The sequence below is a fragment of the Trichomycterus rosablanca genome, unplaced genomic scaffold, assembly GCF_030014385.1.
Source record: "Trichomycterus rosablanca isolate fTriRos1 unplaced genomic scaffold, fTriRos1.hap1 scaffold_201, whole genome shotgun sequence".
NCBI lineage: Eukaryota > Metazoa > Chordata > Actinopteri > Siluriformes > Trichomycteridae > Trichomycterus > Trichomycterus rosablanca.
In genome coordinates this window covers 1-19388 of record NW_026947029.1, presented here as the reverse complement: position 1 = coordinate 19388, position 19388 = coordinate 1, and the positions used below count along the sequence as shown (strand labels likewise).

The following is a 19388-nucleotide window of genomic DNA, read 5'->3' as shown; positions in this document are numbered from 1 at the left end:
TTCAGTTGCTCAACAGTCCGGGGTCTCCGTTGTCGGATTTTGCACTTCATAATGCACCACACATTTTCAATGGGAGACGGGTCTGGACTGCAGGCAGGCCAGTCTAGTACCCGCACTCTTTTACTACGAAGCCACGCTGTTGTAACACGTGCAGAAGGTGGCTTGGCATCGTCTTGCTGAAATAAGCAGGGACGTCCCTGAAAAAGACGTTGCTTAATTGGCAGCATATGTTGCTCCAAAACCTGTATGTACCTTTCAGCATTAATGGTGCCTTCACAGATGTGCAAGTTACCCATGCCATGGGCAGTAACACCCCCCCTTCCCGGACAATCCGGACAGTTCTTTTCATCTTTGGCCCGGAGGACACGACGTCCATGATTTCCAAAAATAATTTGAAATGTGGACTCGTCAGACCACAGGACACTTTTCCACTTTGCGTCGGTCCATCTCAGATGAGCTCGGGCCCAGAGAAGCCGGTGGCGTTTTTGGGTGTTGTTGATATATGGCTTTCTCTTTGCATGGTAGAGTTTTAACTTGCACTTGTAGATGGAGCGACGAACTGTGTTCACTGACAATGGTTTTCTGAAGTGTTCCTGAGCCCATGTGGTAATATCCGTTACAGAATGATGTGGGTTTTTTATGCAGTGCCGCCTGAGGGGTCGAAGGTTACGGGCATTCAATGTTGGTTTTCGGCCTTGCCGCTTACTTGCACAGATTTCTCCAGATTCTCTGAATCCATTGATGATATTATGGACTGTAGATGATGAAATCCCTAAATTCCTTGCAATTGCACGTTGAGAAACGTTGTTCTTAAACTGTTGGACTATTTGCTCACGCAGTTGTTCACAAAGTGGTGAACCTCGCTTGTGAACGACTGAGCCTTTCGGGGACGCTCCCTTTATACCCAATCATGACATTTACCTGTTTCCAATTAAACTGTTCACCTGTGGAATGTTCCAAACAGGTGTTTTTAAACATTCCTCAACTTTCCTAGTCTTTTGTTGCACACCCTCTGAATTGCCCTATAGGTGAATGTGTGTGTGTATGTGTGTGTGTGTGTGTACTAATCTATAAATCCCATAACCCTGAAAACTTAAGATGATTATATGTGATTATATATTATAAATGATTATATATGTATCACGATTGATTGATTGACTGATTATATATGTATATTTTTGTGTGTACACATATATCGGGTGTATGTGTCTCGTAATCTTCAGATGTATTTATTCAAACTCTCTATAGCTTGTTTTTTAGTGTATTTTCTCCATCCAGAAGGAATCTTTCCGTCTCCGTGGAATTTTTTTCCATAGTTATGCTCCAGGTCTGTTTGGAATCTGCATACAAACCACTTCCAGTATGTGAGCACTGATTTATCAGGGGTGATGCTCCACTCAGCATATTTTCCTCCTGCTCTTCTGTATTTTTTGTAATGTACCAAATCATCTGTATCATGATGGGGGTGGAACTGTTTATCACTTTGTACTAAAGTTGTACAAATATCAGCACAGAGATCTGTAGTATTTGTGTAGTGTGATCCTATGATTCCATCTACTCTGTGGAAGGGGACACTATGATCTCCATCATGGTCCTCCATTGTGTTGGTGCAGATGGCTTTACAGAATGGACACTGAACCCAGCAGCACTGACAGAGATGTTCAATCAGAATCTCATCTGGTTTCTTCCTGAACTTCTCCATGTTGATGTCTGTTACACTGTTAATGCTTTTATGTTGTTCTGACATCATCTTTGTGAGACCTTCACACACAACCTGCCGAAGAAAATCTAAATCTGTAATTCCCTCCAGACCAGTGCAGGTTATTTCTTTTAAGCTCAGTTCATCTGTTAGTGAATTCTTCAAACTTCTCAGCCACATGTTTGCATCACCACTGCTCTTCTTCACTTCTTCAGTTGTGATGTTCACAGCGTTCATCACTTTCTGCTCTTTGTGTTTCAGGTTTCCTTTCAGAAGATCCAGAACCTCTCTGTTATTTTCAGTGATGTATTTATCAACATTTTCTGTAATAAACTGTTCAAAGTGTTTCTTGGGATGGTGGACGTACTCCATGTACTTCTCAAAGTTCTCCTGCTCTGCCAGAGATTTCAGGATGTGTTTCTCAAGCTGTGACCTGTTACCATTAAATTCTGGCATGTCTGAGCTCATCTGTGTTGACAGATCAATAGCAGTTTTATTGTAGGCTGCTTCCAGGATGGCTGGTACAAGATTGTTGTAGACAAGTTCACCAAGTACTGTTGTGGTTGTTGCTCCTCTGCAGTAGTTTTGGAAGATGCTGTAATATTGTGGTTTCTGTTTTTCCAGGTAAAATTTTACATCATTTTCATCTCTGAACTGTTGGTGGATCTTGGTGAATTCAGGATTTGCCAGGTAACACACATGAAGACAGAGATCCAGAGTGAATTCCTTCTTCAGCTTTATTTTCTTGTTCTCACTGTTAGATCGAACAACTCTGTGTTTGACCTGGGCAGTTATTTCCTGAATGTAGCTGTTCTTGTACCCCTGTCCTGTAATTTTGCTGCAGATCTTCTTGATTAAGTTCTCAGATTCTTGGATGACATTGTTGATTAGGTTCCTCACTGACTCACGGTCTTCAAAATTCAAAAGATTTATCTCTGACTGGCTGACTGGCTGACTGTTGGATTGAAAAAAAGACCAATTTTTCCAGAATTTTACTTTTTCAAGAACTGAAATATTTTCATTTTGTACCTCATTTATTTTGGTGTTCTGTACTTCCAATACACCCAAATGTCTTCTCTGTTCTTCATGCTTGGTTAGAAGTATGTAGCATGAATAATCTCCCAGTCTGTGTATCTTTGTGTAATCTTCCTGAGATATTCGCTCACACACAGCAGCTTGTTCATTACCTTCAGATAGAATCTGTATCACATCCTCCCAAACATCAAAAGGTTTCTCTACAGGTGTGTCTTGTGTTAGATAAGAGACCCATTTGTTCCACACTTTATCAAATTCCTGTCTGAGGACCCGTTCATCAGTTTTTGTGCTTTTTTGTTTTAGAGCAAGTGCTTTACTCATATTGAAGAGCTTTTCATCATACTCTGTCATTTTGTGATCAAAAGCTTCTCGAGCTTTTTGCTGTTGAAGAAAATCATTCAGGTTTGTTTTTGCATTTTTAACAAGATCTTCAAGAAGTTGTTTAATTCTCTGTTCACATCTCACTTTCCACTGAATTAAAATGTCTTTGTCTCTTTCCTCTTCAAAGTAACATTTCATTGATTTCTCCACTTCTTCTTTGGTCTTCTTCATGGGAGCATAAAGGTCTTTGTCCTCAATCTTTTGCAGTTTTTTGTTTTTAATTGTGTTGTGAAGTTTTTCTTCATGTTCTAACATGGCACTTCTGAGGGACCAAGTCCATTTTCCAAACTCAGTTTCTAGTTTCCTGTAGGCTGCAATCTCCAGTGTGTTTCTGAAGCTAAAAACAAAGTTCTCGTTCAGTAGAGCCTTCCACAGATCACTGATGCGTGATTTAAACTCTGAGAGTTTCATACTATGAGACTTGGTAGCATTTGTGAAAATAGCTCTCTTTAGCTTTTGAACATTTTCACTGTATGAGGGGTTTGGTGAAGCCATTGGTGGGCTGCCCTCCCAGAGCTGTGCAAAATACTGAACATCATCTTGTACATTGAAAGCAATAACATCACTGAAGCACTCAGCTTCACTGTCTTCCTCTTTAGCAGCTAATTTTGTCATTTCATCCAGTTTTTCCTGTAGACGTCTCCTACCCTCCATGTTCTTCTCTCCAGCAGTGATGTCACCAACATTTTGATGGACAAACATACATCTGGGATTTAGTTTGACCTTCTTCATTCTCAGGAAGGCCTGAACAACAATCTGAAGAATCTCCTGCATCTCAGCAGGGTTCTCACCAAATATGTTGATCAAAGTCAGATTTCCAAGACCTACAACAAATGTTGCAACTTCATTATCATGATGGTGAGTGGATTTTCCTGCAAGCTCAAGTGCTCTAAGCCCTTCAGTATCTACAATAAGAACATAGTCAAACTTCAGCTGCTTCTTCATCTCCCCTGATACTCTGACCAGCTGCATGAAGGCTCCTCGGGTGCACCTTCCAGCACTGACAGCAAACTGGAGTCCAAACATGGCATTTAGCATGGTGGATTTTCCTGTGCTCTGAATCCCTAGAACTGACAGCACAAAGACTCTCTGGTCTCCCAGTTTCTTTATGAGTTCATCTAGAACTGCTGTGACCCAGATCAGAGGAACATGTGCAGCATCACCATCCATCAGCTCCATTGGAAGACCAGATTTTATGAGTTCTGCAGCAAGTTTTGGGAGATCTGAGATGCTTTTTTCTTTAGAGGTTTTCTTACTTGACTCATATATCTGACCCATCTCCCTGAAGATGTGTTCCAGACCAAATGTTGCTGCATTTAGTTTTTTAGATATTTCTCCAAGTTCTGTTTGCTTAGCCTTCATCTTTTCTCTTGCAGATGCGTCATGTTTCTTTTTGAGGTCTAAAACCCTTGTCCATGTTTCATTGTACTTGTGATGAAGATCTGAAAGATCATCTGAAGTTCGTTTGTCCAGTAGAATCTCGAGCCATTTAATAAAGAATGATTTTTCATTTCCTGATAGAGAATTCAGAGAGGAAATAATGTTTTTCATAAATGCCGATTGTCCAATTTCTTGTTGGTGTTTACGGATTTGTTTCATTTGTGTTTGTTTTTCACTCTTTTGCATTTCTAAATTGTTTCCTTGAAGTTGATGTGAGTCTTTATTTATCTGACACCACTCATACCAGAGCTTCCCTTGACAGGGCAGGTGTGTTTCCTTTAATGTGGAGATTTCCTTCCCCTCCAGTAGTTTTATTATCTCTAGTGCAGCTTCTTTTCCTTTCCTGCATTCAGGATCATCTTCATCTTTGCTGATCTCATTGTTTTTGTATAAATTCTCAAGTTTAAAAACTGAAGATGACTTGGACAGACACTCAGTGATGGTTGTTCTGAGGTTCTCAGATACGTCTGACTGATTTCTGTCTTTTAGACCAATTCTGTATTTTCTATTCTTAATCTTACTGACACCTGATTTATCCTCAGAAAGGAGACAGATCAGTGGTTTGGGGTCTTTCAGAAGCTTCTGTAGCATCTCCTTATTTCTTTCATTTTTAGGATCAGATAAAAGAACAACATTTACAGACGACATTTCAGTCAGAATATCCAGTTGTTCTTTACTGGTTTCTGAATCACCATGTAGATTACAGAAAGCAACACAGTCAGTAAAATGATCAGTTTCCTTTCCAGATGGACAGTACCAAGCAATCTCCACAACTCCATCCATCAGTAGACGGTTTTTAATGCTGCCTGGACAGTGTCTGTGGAAGAACGTATCATGCTTCTTACTGATCAAGCTGTTCATCAGTTGAGACTTGGAAAAGGACACGTCTCCTAACCTGAAGAATGCCACCATTGGAGTTTCTGCTTCATAAACATGCTGGGTTTTACTGATCTTGGTACGAGAAGTGTCAGTGGTTTTCCAACTTTTAATAATTTGGCGAAATGTCCACAGAGGAAACTCAATATTTCCAGTAAATGGATTTGGCACCAGTAGAGGCAGAGCGTACCGACACTGAGAGAGTTTAGTCACTATTAGTTGCTTCAGGAAACTGTCTGAGCAGTGGAACACCGCCATCTGAAGATCCATGGGATGGATAGAATTTGTCTCACCATCAAAAGATTCAGCCTTTTGGCAAACAAGCTCATCAAATGCATAAAGTTCTTCTTCATCTGTATCTGAGGAAAGAGGGTCTAAAGCTGTGGTTTCTTTTTTGGTGGTGATGTATCTTGCTCTGTAATCCATCATTAACAACCTTTGTAGGAAAGTTTGAACCAGATCTTTTTCTTCACAAGGTTCTTGGCAATTTAATGAAAGAGAAGTTAGTTGAAGAACATCTGAAGTCTTCAGTTTCTGTTTGTCCAGAAGATTAAGTGTAGTTAAAAGTTGCTCAGATTTGTTCTTTTGTTCAGGTTCTGATCCAGGTTCTTCTATTCCAAGCTCCATCTTTTTTTCCTGCAAAATAATTTTTGGAATTCATATTACAAAATATTTTTAGGGCCATGATTCATATTTAAGGCTTACTTTACACTGCACAGACTGTTAATCAGTTCCCATTTGCATCCACTCAAATTTTTATATATACAAACAATTAACTGCTAATTAAACTGCAGTTCACAGCTTATAGCTCAGTGTTGATCAGTAGATGATGGTAATCAATCCAGCATATTTAGTTTAGCCTGTTTTACATAAAATACCCCTGTAATGGGTGCTCAGGTATCACAGCAGTAAAATTTGCTTGGCGCCAAAGCTGAACTTGAATGTGAATTCGATTATCAGCTCTACTATTGGATAATGATTTGCTCATCCATCAGGGTTGCATGCCGGTTCCTCATAACTCATGCAATCAAACCTCTAATGGCTGATTGATGGTGCCTGCATCAAAGCTTGCAAAGCTCTCAGCATTGTGGAAGACCCATCACATCAATCGCATGGACTTTTTACTCTCCTGCCATTCGGGAGAAGGTACCGCAGCATTAGCACAACTAGACTGTGTAACAGTTTCATACCACATGCCATTTCTGAACTCTAATCTGAACTAAGGGACCACATGTATGTGTGTATATACAGTGGGAAAAATAAGTATTTGATACCCTGCTGATTTTGTAAGTTTACTCCTTACAAAGACTTGAACAGTCTATAATTTTTATGGAAGGTTTATTTTAACAGAGACAGAATATCAACAAAAAATCCAGAAAAAAAACATTAAATAAAGGTTATAAATTAATTTGTATTTAATTAGTATTTGATCCCCTACCAACCAGCAAGAATTCTGACGCCCACAGACCGGTTATGTGCCCATGAGGCACACAAATTAGTCCTGTCCCTTTAAGAAAGTACTCTTAATCTCACCTCGTTATGTGTATAAAAGACACCTGTCACAGAATTAGTTTCTTCCATTCAAATCTCTCGACCACCATGGGCAAGACCAAAGAGCTATCAAAGGACGTCAGGGACAAGATTGTAGACCTGCACAAGGCTGGAATGGGCTACAAGACCATCAGCAAGAAGCTTGGTGAGAAAGAGACCACTGTTGGCGTGATAATTCGAAAATGGAAGAAATACAAGATCACAGTCAATCGCCCTCGCTCTGGAGCTCCATGCAAGATCTCACCTGGTGGGGTAAGAATGATTCTGAGAAAGGTGAGGTCAGCCCAGAATTACACGGCAGGAGCTTGTCAATGATCTCAAGGGAGCTGGGAGCACAGTCACCAAGAAAACCATTAGTAACACACTTTGCCGTAATGGATTGAGATCCTGCAGTGCCCGCAAAGTCCCTCTGCTCAAGAAGGCTCATGTACAGGCCCGTCTGAAGTTTGCCAATGAACACCTGAATGATTCAGAGAAAGCTTGGGAGAATGTGATATGGTCAGATGAGACCAAAATTGAGCTCTTTGGCATCAACTCCACTCGCCATGTTTGGAGGCAAAGAAATGCCCAGTGTGGATGGTGTTCTTGGGGTCATATCCATCATTTCTCTGCTCCCAGCTCCCTTGAGATCATTGACAAGCTGGTTGTTGTTGATATATGGCTTTCGCTTTGCATGGTAGAGTTTTAACTTGCACTTGTAGATGGAGCGATGAACTGTGTTCACTGACGATGGTTTTCTGAAGTGTTTCTGAGCCCATGTGGTAATATCCGTTACAGAATGATGTCGGTTTTTTATGCAGTGCCGCCTGAGGGATCGAAGGTCACGGGCATTCAATGTTGGTTTTCGGCCTTGCTGCTTACTTGCACAGATTTCTCCAGATTCTCTGTAGATGATGAAATCCCTAAATTCCTTGCAATTGCACGTTGAGAAACGTTGTTCTTAAACTGTTGGACTATTTGCTCACGCAGTTGTTTACAAAGTGCTGAACCTCGCTTGTGAACGACTGAGCCTTTCGGGGACGCTCCCTTTATACCCAATCATGACATTTACCTGTTTCCAATTAAACTGTTCACCTGTGGAATGTTCCTAACAGGTGTTTTTTGAGCATTCCTCAACTGTCCCAGTCTTTTGTTGCCCCGTCCCAACTTTAAACAATAAAGTTTATCCGTTTGAATATTAAATATCTTGTCTTTGTAGTGTATTCAATTGAATATGGGTTGAAAAGGATTTGCAATTCATCGTATTCTGTTTTTATTTACGTTTTACACAACATCCCAACTTCATTGGAATTGGGGTTGTATTTTGTAATCACATTACAGTTACTAACTTAATAAAAACTATGTTACTTGCATTACTCACATTTTTATATAAAATATTATTTTTAAAACCCAAAGCATAAAACAAAGCTGTTTCGGCATAATTTGTGCATGCACGCCTTGCCACAGCTGACTGCACAGCTGCTCATGTGACTGAGTGATGAGTTGTTTGCGAACAATCCATTCTATTGAACGCCTTTTTGAAATGAACGAAAGGAACCGAGTCGCTCCTGTAGCGTAAGGACAAATAATTAAGGAATAAACTACGTAGTAAAAAAAGTATGTTTTAAGGCAGAAACAAACACAGGTACACCTCTGCACAAGAGGATTTTTCGAAATTTATTATTATTATTTTTTTGTAGATGTGATTCCAGTATACAGTATTTGTGTGGGTTTTAGAATGTAAGGTGGAAGTAAAGTAATGAGGAACAAGAAGGTAAGTAATCCCGTTACAATTTTAGTTAAGTAATAAGTAATGAGTAATGGATTACTTTTTTTGAGTAACTACTCCAACACTGGACGTGGGGGTCCCTGCTGAGTCTGGTTCCTCTCAAGGTTTTTTTCTGTAATTGTTAAGGGAGTTTTTCCTGCCACTGTCGCCCTCGGCTTGCTCAGCAGGGGTAAAGTTGATGTGAGACAATGTTCATTATAAGAAGCGTTATATAAATGAGTCTAACTTAACTTGACTAATACACATAACTTATCTATCTCACTATTATTTTCTCAGTACCATGTACTGACCAACAGTTGTCTCTAGTCTTGTCTTCCTTTATTTATTTTACATTCTTGTATTTATTGTAATGTTGTTTACCTGCACTGTACTGTCTTGCACTTTTTGTTCTGTGTTGCACCTTGAACCTGGAGGAACGTTGTTTCATTTCAATATGTACTCGTATATAGCTGAAATGACAACAAACCTCTCTTATCTCTGTTGACTCTCCAAGCCCCATATAATCTCATCTTGTGTTTTCAAAAGCAGAGAATGAAAAAAACAACAACAAAAAAACCTCTTTCTACATAAGCAAGGTAAACACACAACAACCGACTACCGTACTGACTGAGTGTAAACAATGACTTAGCATCGCACTGTACTCCAGGTTTCTCCTAAATAGCCCCAAAATCAGGTGCAGTGCATTAGCACTTCTTAGAGCTCAAGCTCTTGGAGTTTGTATGGATTTGGAACTATTATGGACCAATCTACATTATGGCTCTAGAATGTCCCAAAATGGCACCCAAGATTCCCTGGAAACTGCCAACCATTTGTGGTGGTGGAGGATTAGTCATTAAGGCGTTTTAAGGAGCTGCATACCAATGGCTTGAGTTTTGTAATGTGTAAGCTTGAGTTTATTCTCATGGACTGAGGTAGTGAGGGTATAAGCTATAAGGTTAACTGTTCTATTGATTTGAATGGTCCCACTTATATGGGGTTTAACTTGACTGCACACAGACTGCAGTGGAAAAGGAAGGTCTTTAGTAGACAGCAAAACTCTTGCCCTTGGCGAACAGAGGGGCCCAAGCACCTCTTTTGGTTTGTGCATCCCCCTGCTTTGTAAACATGGAAGAGGATTCCTGAATTGGTTCTTGAACAGGGACATGCCAGTGAACAAATGACATACGGTATTGTGGGTGTATTCCGCCCAAAGCAGATGATTTGCCCAAGAGGTAGGGTTTGTTGAGACTGAGTTAACCATGTTAAACACTGACACAACATGTCCAGAAATTTTAGTTTCTCTAGGTAAGCAGGCCTGTAGTGGTAAAACATGCTTTGGTCCAAGTAGTATATTTGTGTCTTCAAAGTGAACAGCAGAGGTGTTTCCAAACAGTACAATAGTGACTGGAAAATTTACCACTACTTTCAGCTTGAAATGTGGTACTTTCAGATATATCATCATTCTCCTTAAACACAGACCAGGTGATCATTATTGTTGTGTCTGATTGTGTCACTGCTGCATATTAATGCAAATGTATTTATTTACTGATCTAATCTTAAGATATAATTAATAATAACTATACCCATAATGCACTGTGACAGTATTTTGTACGTACCTCATTATTTTCTGATGTTATTTGGATTTCCATACTGCTGGTTGTAAGAAAGCTTTCATGTCTACTGAGACCTTGATTAAAGAAAATAAACAGTTGTTATTTTACTGCAGAATAATTATTTTTATGATAGTTACTTAATTAATTTAGAAATCAGATGACAAAACTGATAATCAACAGTCCCCTCTAAAAGTGTTAACACCCCTGGAAAACATGAACAAAACAAGCTGGGGGAAAAAAAGTTCTTTAATGCTTATTAATTTGACTCTTCATTCAAAACATTAAGAAAACAATTCTACATTAAAAGTGCAATAATTGAAAGAAACAAAAATATTTTTTAATAATCATCTCAAACCCATTTACAGAAAAGTTGGGAATTTTGTAAATTGCTGAAGAATTTTATAAAAAGAAAAACTTATAATAATAATAATACATTTTATTTATAACGCACTTTACATTTGAAAACAAATCAAAGTGCTACAGAAAAACAGTAATATAAAAAAATCATGAAATATAAAATAAATATAAACATCATAGTATCATGAGACATACATCATAAAATCAGCAGTTATTTAAGAGTCATAACATCTGTTAAAAAGAACCGTTTTTAGACCCTTTTTAAAACTCTCAGTCGTCTGTGGTCGGGAAGGGCATTCCATAGACGAGGAGCAGCAGAACAGAAAGCCTGATCACCCATGGTACTTAGTTTAGTTCTGGGAATGTGGAGAAGATTTGAGTTTGCAGAACGGAGGGATCGCGATGAAATTTTAGGGGTAAGAGGTTCTTTTATGTAGGGCGGTGCATTTCCATAGATGCACTGATATGTAAGGAGACAAATTTTATATTCTATTCTTGAAGAGACAGGGAGCCAGTGGAGTGAAAGAAGGATAGGTGTAATGTGCTCGTGTTTCCGTACTCTCAGCAGGATCTGTGCAGCACTATTCTGGATATATTGTAATCTCTGGAGACTCTTGGTAGAAATCCCAATGAGAAGTGCATTGCAGTAATCCAGCCTGGAGGAAACAAAAGCGTGAACCAGCTTTTCAGCATCTGAGACGGTGATGGTTGGACGAAGTTTGGCAATGTTTCTGAGATGATGAAAGGAGGTCTTGCATAGATGTTTAATATTGGCTTCAAAAGTGAGTTGAGGGTAAAATTTTATGCCAAGATTGATAACCGTTGAAGAGGGGGAAATAGTATGACCAGCCAGTGTAATACTGGTTATAGGGGATGACTGAGTCTGAAGTGAGGTGCCAACCAACATTACTTCAGTTTTTGCACTATTTGCACTGATGTAAAGTTGTATATCATCAGATATACCAGCAGTGAAATGAAACTCCATAGCGCTTTATAATTTGTCCAAGGGGAAGCATGTATAGGGTGAAAAGGACGGGGCCCAGGACTGACCCCTGGGGGACTCCGCATGTCACAGCATATGACTGGGACCTTGCATTTCCAATGGAGATGTACTCTGTTCTGTCGGTAAGATAGGACTGAAACCAAGCCAGAGCAGCGTCAGTGAGTCCAATGGTGTGGACCGGCTTAACCGGCTTAAGAGCATACCATGGTCAATGGTGTCAAATGCTGCCGATAAATTAAGGAGGACAAGCAGAGAAGGTGAGCCAGCATCAGCCATCATCAGAAGGTCATTGGTAACTTTAACCAAGGCCGTTTCTGTGCTATGAGCAGAGCGAAAACCAGACTGAAATTTTTCAAAAAGGTTGTTGTGTTTAAGGTGATCCTGGAGATAAGTGTCAACTACTTTTTCCAATACCTTAGAGAGAAAAGGAAGATTGGAGATAGGCCTATAATTTTCCAAAACTTCAGGATCAAGTGCTGTTTTTTTAGAAGTGGTCTAATTATGGCAGTTTTTAGAGAAGGTGGAACATAGCCAGCTTGGAGGGAGTAATTTACTACAGTTGTAATCAGAGGACTTATAGTAACAGTGTGCACTTTTACTAAAGCACTAGGAAAGGGGTCCAGGGCACAGGTGGAGGATTTCATCTTCCTGATAATGTCTTCAATCTGTTGTTGTGAGACTTCTGGGAAAGAGTTAAGGGGCTGGGAAACCTCTGCCTTTGTATGAAAAAGAGTCTGCACTTGTAGAGAGTTGGTACTAGAGAGATCAGAGCGTATTGAGTCCATTTTTGTTTTGAAATAAGTCATAAAGTTATTACAGCGCTCTTCTGTAGCTGTAGTGATTGAGGGGACCTGTGGGTTGAGGAGATAATTGATAGTGGAGAATAACTGTTTAGAATTCCCTGGGCTGTTGTTAATGATGCTTGAATAAAATTGTGAGCGAGCCTCTCTAAGGGACCTAGAGTATGCTTTCTGATGTTCTCGATAGGTCAACTTGTGGACGGTGAGGCCGGAGGCTTTGTAGCAGCATTCGAGGGCACGCCCAGCTGTCTTCATTTTCCGTAGTTCATTAGTGAACCAGGGGGCTGAGCAGGAAAAGATGACTCTCTTGGTTTTAACAGGGGCATGGAGATCCAAAATGCTGCTTAGTGTTCTACTGTAGAAATCCACTGCATCACCGACTGATGTAAAGCTTCCAGAAGGATTTGAATGAAGAAGATGCCGTAGATCAGCTGTCATGGTTTCTTGGTTAATATTTTTTTAGATTCCTAAAACAAATTTGGCGTATGGGCCTAAGAAGAGGCGCAAAAAATGGCAGATCCATAGAGATTATGATCGGACACACCCAGATCATAAACAGATAGTCTGCTGACAGTGGCGTAACCAGTAATAACTACATCAAGAATGTGCCCTCTATTATGCATGGGGACATTAACAAGCTGCTTGTGTTACGTGGGTGGAGAAAGGACTCAAGCACGGGGGTTAAATGAAATAATGATTTTATTTATTTAAACAAAACAATAAAATCAAAACACAAAACAGAAACAAAAACAAATAGAAACCCCAATGGACGGCGCTGGGCGCTGCCGGCAACAAAAAAAACAAAAGGGAAAAAAAATAAAAGATGCTGGACGCGAACTTCGGTCGTTGAGCGAAGAACCGGGCGCGTTACCAGCGCGCCAATGCAGCGCGGATGAGGGGGTGAATGTAGACGCTGAAGGCGCTTCGGTGAGCTGACGCAAGGGTAGCAAATCTCCGCTAATAGCCTAGCCCCAGCACAGCGGTTGGCTAGGGTTGTTCGCTATCGGCGGACACCTCGCTTAAGGAACCACGCCGATCTGAAAGAAGAGAGAAAATCATATTTGGTTAGTCAAGTTCACAAATGCGGATACGAACCGGGTGATGGCGTGATAGCCGAGCGCTTGACGGCATCACCATCAGGCAGTACGAAACCCACTCGAACTCAGTATAAACCAGTTGGATCCGAACCGGGTAGTGGCGTTTTAGCCGAGCGCTTGACGGCATCGCCACCAGGCAGTTACAGAATCCAATGGGCCACTCGAAAGTGACCGCCCCGAAATCACCTATGGTGCGGTTCGGGGGGAACAGAAGGCTCCTTCTTTAGCCGCAGCCGGAGTCAGTCTGTCCAAGAAAATAGATAAAGAAAACCGGTTAGTGATAAAGGTAATCAAGCTCCTAATGCGGATTCGAACCGGGGTTGTTGGCGGACCAACCGAGCGTTTTACGGAGTCGCCACCCAAGGGTTGCAGAATCCAATAGCTAGATTCAATAAGCGAACTATAGCGGTGAGAGATCCAGCACCGTCTCACGGGGCTGGCTTCACCCGCTAAAGCTAAATGCTAAGCAAATAATATCGATTAAGCGAACCGGTTATTGACTAAGGTATTCAAGCTCCTAATGTGGATTCGAACCGGGGTTGCTGGCGGACCAACCGAACGTTTTACGGAGTCGCCACCGTAACACGGGGCTGGCTTCAACCGCTAATGCTAAATGCTAACGAGGAAATAAAAAGCAGTTCGAGAAAGAAAGGTACTTCTAAGAAAGGTAAAGCAAAGCTAATTACCTCAACCTTGCGGTCTACACACCCTAATGGCCTTATGCCACCAGGGGTACCTCTAAGGCTAAAAAGAAGCGTGGGGGAGCCGTCAGCAGTCCCCACGGACACCGCAGTGCCCAAAACAAAAAAGGAAATGAAGGCAGAAGGTGCGACGCCTGCAGCCTGGCGGCGTGCCCTTAAATAAGGGAACCGCAGCTGCAGGTCATTCGCCCTAACGAGCTGGCCTATTACTTAAGGCCTAGCTCAGTACTGCTCTGTAAGGCTTGTGACGTCGGGGAAGAGTGGTAAGTCCCACAGACGCCACAGAACCTTACAGCTTGAGATTAAAACAGTCAATTGTTTGCAAAAATTCAACTGCTGAGCAACAGGAGGGGGTGTCAACGTGAATGTTAAAATCCCCTAGTATTATAATATTGGCAGAAGAAGTACAAAATGATGAGAGAAGGTTGTACATCTCAGAGAAGAAAGAATGGTTATGTTTAGGAGGTCGATAAATGAGCAAAATTGTCACAGGGAAAGGGGGTTTACATCTGAATGCCAAGCATTCAAAAGAAGACAGCTCGGGTAGAGACAAAGTAAACAGATCCAAACCACTCCGGTAAATAACAGCCAGGCCACCACCACGACCAGTGCTACGGACTTTCTGAACATAACAATAACCAGGAGGACACGTCTCATTTAAAACAGAAAAAACCTCTGGTTGATGCCAGGTTTCTGTGAGACACATTAAATCCAGATATTTGTCCAGGATATGGTCTGATTTGTTTGTTAATGATTGTACATTAAACAGTTCAATTTTAAGATTGGATGATGCAGTGAATCTCGGTATCGGTTGAAGCAGATTAAAACCCACTCCGCGTTTCCCATCCCACTCCGTGGACAGCGTTGTCATGGAGACTACACCGCTACTAGTGTGCAAGGCAGCAGCGCTCTGATGACGTGTTTGCGGAGCGGCAGTGCGCACGGCTGACCAGAAGGACGGAATAGCATTACTGTTTAGAAAATAAACAAGCTTTCTCTGGGAGCCTCTGTAAATATAACGAGGTCGGTGAAGGAGTCCAAGCTGTTTGATGACTAGAATACACGATGGAGTAGTGCAATTGTTGAACTTCATCAGCTGGTCAATGGAATAGTTCAACATTGTGGCGATCCCAGGAAAACTCACCCACCGTTCGCCACCAGCCGCAGACGCGATGCACAGTAGAAAGAACAAAAGTAACATAAAAAGAAATAAAGCCACAGGGGTGTGTAAAAAGATGAACATGAAAGAAAGAAAAAAAAACCCCCGATAAAAATACAATAAAATACAGTAACGGTAGCGGCAGCCAAATGCGCCGGCATCCACCATCACCATGACAACATTGATATATCAATTATGACACATTAATTCTCTTTTTAATGTTTCTACTGATTAACTGTATTGTATTTATGAAAGTTTCCATAAAATATCTGTAAATTAAGTATTTAATGCCTGAAACAAAAAGGTTGGCATGGAGGCGTGTTAACCCCTGTGTTTCATTTCTCTTTCTATTAATAAGACTTTTTAATGACAGTCTGAACATTATTTTTTTCCTTGGCACAGTGAACTCACTGTCCATCTGAGTTGATCTCACAGCAAAGAAACTATGAGGCGTTTCTGCATAGAATTGGCTTTCAGCTTTTTTAAGTAATAGAGTGCTTCATGCACTGGCAAGCTTTTTTCATTAACAATAGTTTTCTGAAGTACTCCCACGCCCATGTGACTACATTTCACAATTACGGTATTATGAATTTTTCTCTTTTATATGTCTGATGGCTCAAAGGTCACACACACCCAACAAGTTAAAAAGCCAGGGTCTGTCATGGTATGGGGGTGTGTCAGTGCCCTTGCCACTTCTGTGATGCAGCATTAATGCAGAAAATTACCTGCAAGTTTTGAGCAACATGAATTACAGAAATGAATGTATAATGACAAATAAAATGTAGGTGACCAGACAAACCATGAAATAAATTGGGTTCAACCTCTCTGCAATAAAATAAAAGTTATAATAAATACACAAAACACTGCTTTTTATTTGCATTTTCCATACTGTCCCAACATTTTTCTGATTTGGAGTTGTACATACATAGAGCACACCAAACTTTTCATAAAATATGACTGGAGGTATGACTTAAAACCAGGACATAAGGATGCTGGTGTTATGTGTTAGTTATGTGGTGCCACTACTTGCTGTGTCACCATACCACTTATAATTACAATTACATAAGTATAAAGAATTATATATTATTTATAATAGTTAATTATATTGAATATAATTATTATTATTAACTAACTTTGACCTTTGCTAAGAAGCCATTTACATTTTAGCAGCAAAAGAACGTGGGGTGAGACCAGTCATTTATATACAATAATAAATAGACATTAATTCTCTTGCAATCTGATACAGAAGCATTGCCTGTAAGTAGCAAACATTTAAATTCTCAGTTGTTTGAAAATGTTTACGTTACAGCGTTTCAGTTACAAATTTACCATGAATTTGTAATTAAATACAGTCGTTATCGTCACTATAGTGATTATCATTTTTTATTTCGAAATCTTGTTTGTGTGTTTATTTCATTTGGCCTAATAAAAAAAATATAATAAAAAAATGAAAACACTCTAAATGACTGGAAACCTGCTGCCAGAATTTTACTGTATTTTGCATTTTAACAGTATTTTACTGCTTTCTAATAAAATGGTAAAGAACTGTAATTCAGACTACAGTATACATATGGTTAAAAGTACAGTAATTAGCTGGAAACCTGCTGCCAGAATTTTACTCTTTTACAGGACAATTTTTTTACAGTGTAGATGTAACTGGCACTTTGATTAATGGATTCTGGGTCATGACTGGCTTATTGTGACTGTGAGTTAATAAGTATAATAAGTCTCAAAATCGTTTTGTTCTTGTTTCATCTTTTGTTAAGTGGAACTGGTTCAGGTTTTGTTTTGTTTGTTTCTGTAGTGCATTACAAAACCTTCCTACAAAAAACACGCCTTGAAATAATACAAAACACTCTCACCAGTGACGTTCATTCACTGAAAAGACACAATGATCTTTTACCCGGGTAAACTTGTCGATAACATTTGTCAAAGTCCACCAATTCATTTTCAACAATTCAAAATTCAACTTGTAATAAACTTGACTCATTATGATGCCAATGTCTATCTGTGTAGCAGCACCAATAAGTTTATGTAAATAATTTTCAGTACAGTGTTGCCAACTCCTCAGTATGGAAAGTAGCTATTGGCTGTCCTAACAGTTGCTAGAAGTCTAAATTAAAGATAGATTCAACTTTATTGTCATTGCTCAGTACAGGTACAAGGCAACAAAATCTAGTCAGCATCTACCAGAAGTGCAAATAGTAGCATAGTGCAAAGAAAAACAGAGAATATTAGTAACATATATCTATGATTAATATAAGTATATAGTTATAACTAGAGCTATATACACACGTGGAATAATAATTGCAATAATAATAATAAGAAGAAGAATAATAGTAATATAATATAATAATAATATAATAGTAATAATATCAAAATGATGCCATCGCCTAATTTGCATGAGAGTTAGCACATGTAATTGGGTTTATATTATTATAAACTGTAGGTAACACATCCTGATAGATCCATTGATCTGTATCTCTGACATATATCTCAAATTTATTTATTAGGATTTTAAATAAATTAAAATGTAATTTAATATTAGCCAGTATACAAAACATTTAGTAGTAAATACTATTCTAACCCTCTATGAGAAAAATCTTCTAGGGTTTTGCCTCTGTGATTTATCATATGCTGTTGGATAAGATCCCAGTGAGAAATCTATAGATCACACAGATCTTTTCTATAGCTACAAAAAACATGGAATAAAAAACAAATAATTAGAACTGAACTGATCTGACCAGGGAAAAGCAACACAAATTGTTTCACGTATACAAACAGTCAAGTACAAGATAACATAATAAATGCTCAACATAGTCACTCAGTAATTAACTTTATTAGACACAACCTTTACTGTACCAGCTGAACTGCTAATTAAGCACAAAACTGAAAAATAACCAAATACATTTTGTGTTGTCGTAAGGTTTTAAGGTCTCAGATGGTTATTTAAAAATAATTGGCTTCCCTAGATGTATGAAAAACGCTTATAAACGTGGTTAAATAAAACTTCCTCTTCCATTAATAGAGGGTGGCAGAAAAATGTAAGATTCTCTTCTCAATAAGGTACTATTTATATTTATGTTTAAACAAAACTGCAACTTTTAAAAGAACATAAATGTTACAGATTGAAGTTTACAAAAGTGATCTTACAAATGCACACTTTTAAAAAAGAGAAGAGTTTTGGTGTAGCCATTACAAAGTACACATTTAAGCCACTATGAACCTGTAAACCGTTTCTTCTGTAGAGAATGGCAATAATGAAGCTGTATCATTTACTGTTGCACATTCATTCATGCTCTAGGTGGAAAAAAGTACATAAAAAAAACAGACAAAAAGTACATCAAACTTTTCAATTAATAAAAGTATGTAAACTTTAAATTTCAATGTTTTGCTTGGAAAGCGACCTTGTTTATTAAAAAAAAGTTCTATATATTAAAAAGGTTAATATACATAAGGTATTTATAGAATCATATATAGAAATTTTATTTTCTATTTACTACACCAGTGTTGGTCATTGACTGTTTTATCTAAGTCGTATTTGTAGGTAAAATCTGCTGCACTTTTAAACTGCAGCAGTGTAACGTAAATAACATTGTGTCAAAAAAAGTATAAGCACATATTATGGATTAAACATATATTTATAACCACTACATAGCACAGTGTATAATGTGTTCCTTACTGAACACAAATTCTGCTTTAAAATAATGAAAAAAATTAGTTGCTTTAAAACATAAAACAAACATAAAACCATAAAACAAAAGACTTAATAGAAACACCTGCATAAATCACAAAGGATTTATAGTCAGTTTTTTTGTATTAAATCCTAATTAAAAACTTATACATATTTACCATCATCTAATTTATTTAATGTGTTCCTAAGTATCAGTATAATAAAATACACACTCAGTATGTAGTTTATCATAGAT

The 19388-nt window shown here is 38.9% G+C and overlaps 1 protein-coding gene across 1 annotated transcript; it reads right to left on the bottom strand.

The window, feature by feature from the left end:
* Nucleotides 1-1219: 1219 nt before the first annotated feature.
* On the bottom strand, nucleotides 1220-12940 carry LOC134306513 (interferon-induced very large GTPase 1-like). The gene is made up of 4 exons (XM_062990348.1): nucleotides 12660-12940; nucleotides 11259-11430; nucleotides 2729-6067; nucleotides 1220-2602 (listed from the first exon to the last, which is right to left on the bottom strand). The coding sequence occupies exons 1-4, from the start codon at nucleotides 12938-12940 to the stop codon at nucleotides 1220-1222; spliced, it is 5175 nt and encodes a 1724-aa protein (XP_062846418.1).
* Between the last annotated feature and the right edge of the window lie 6448 nt (nucleotides 12941-19388).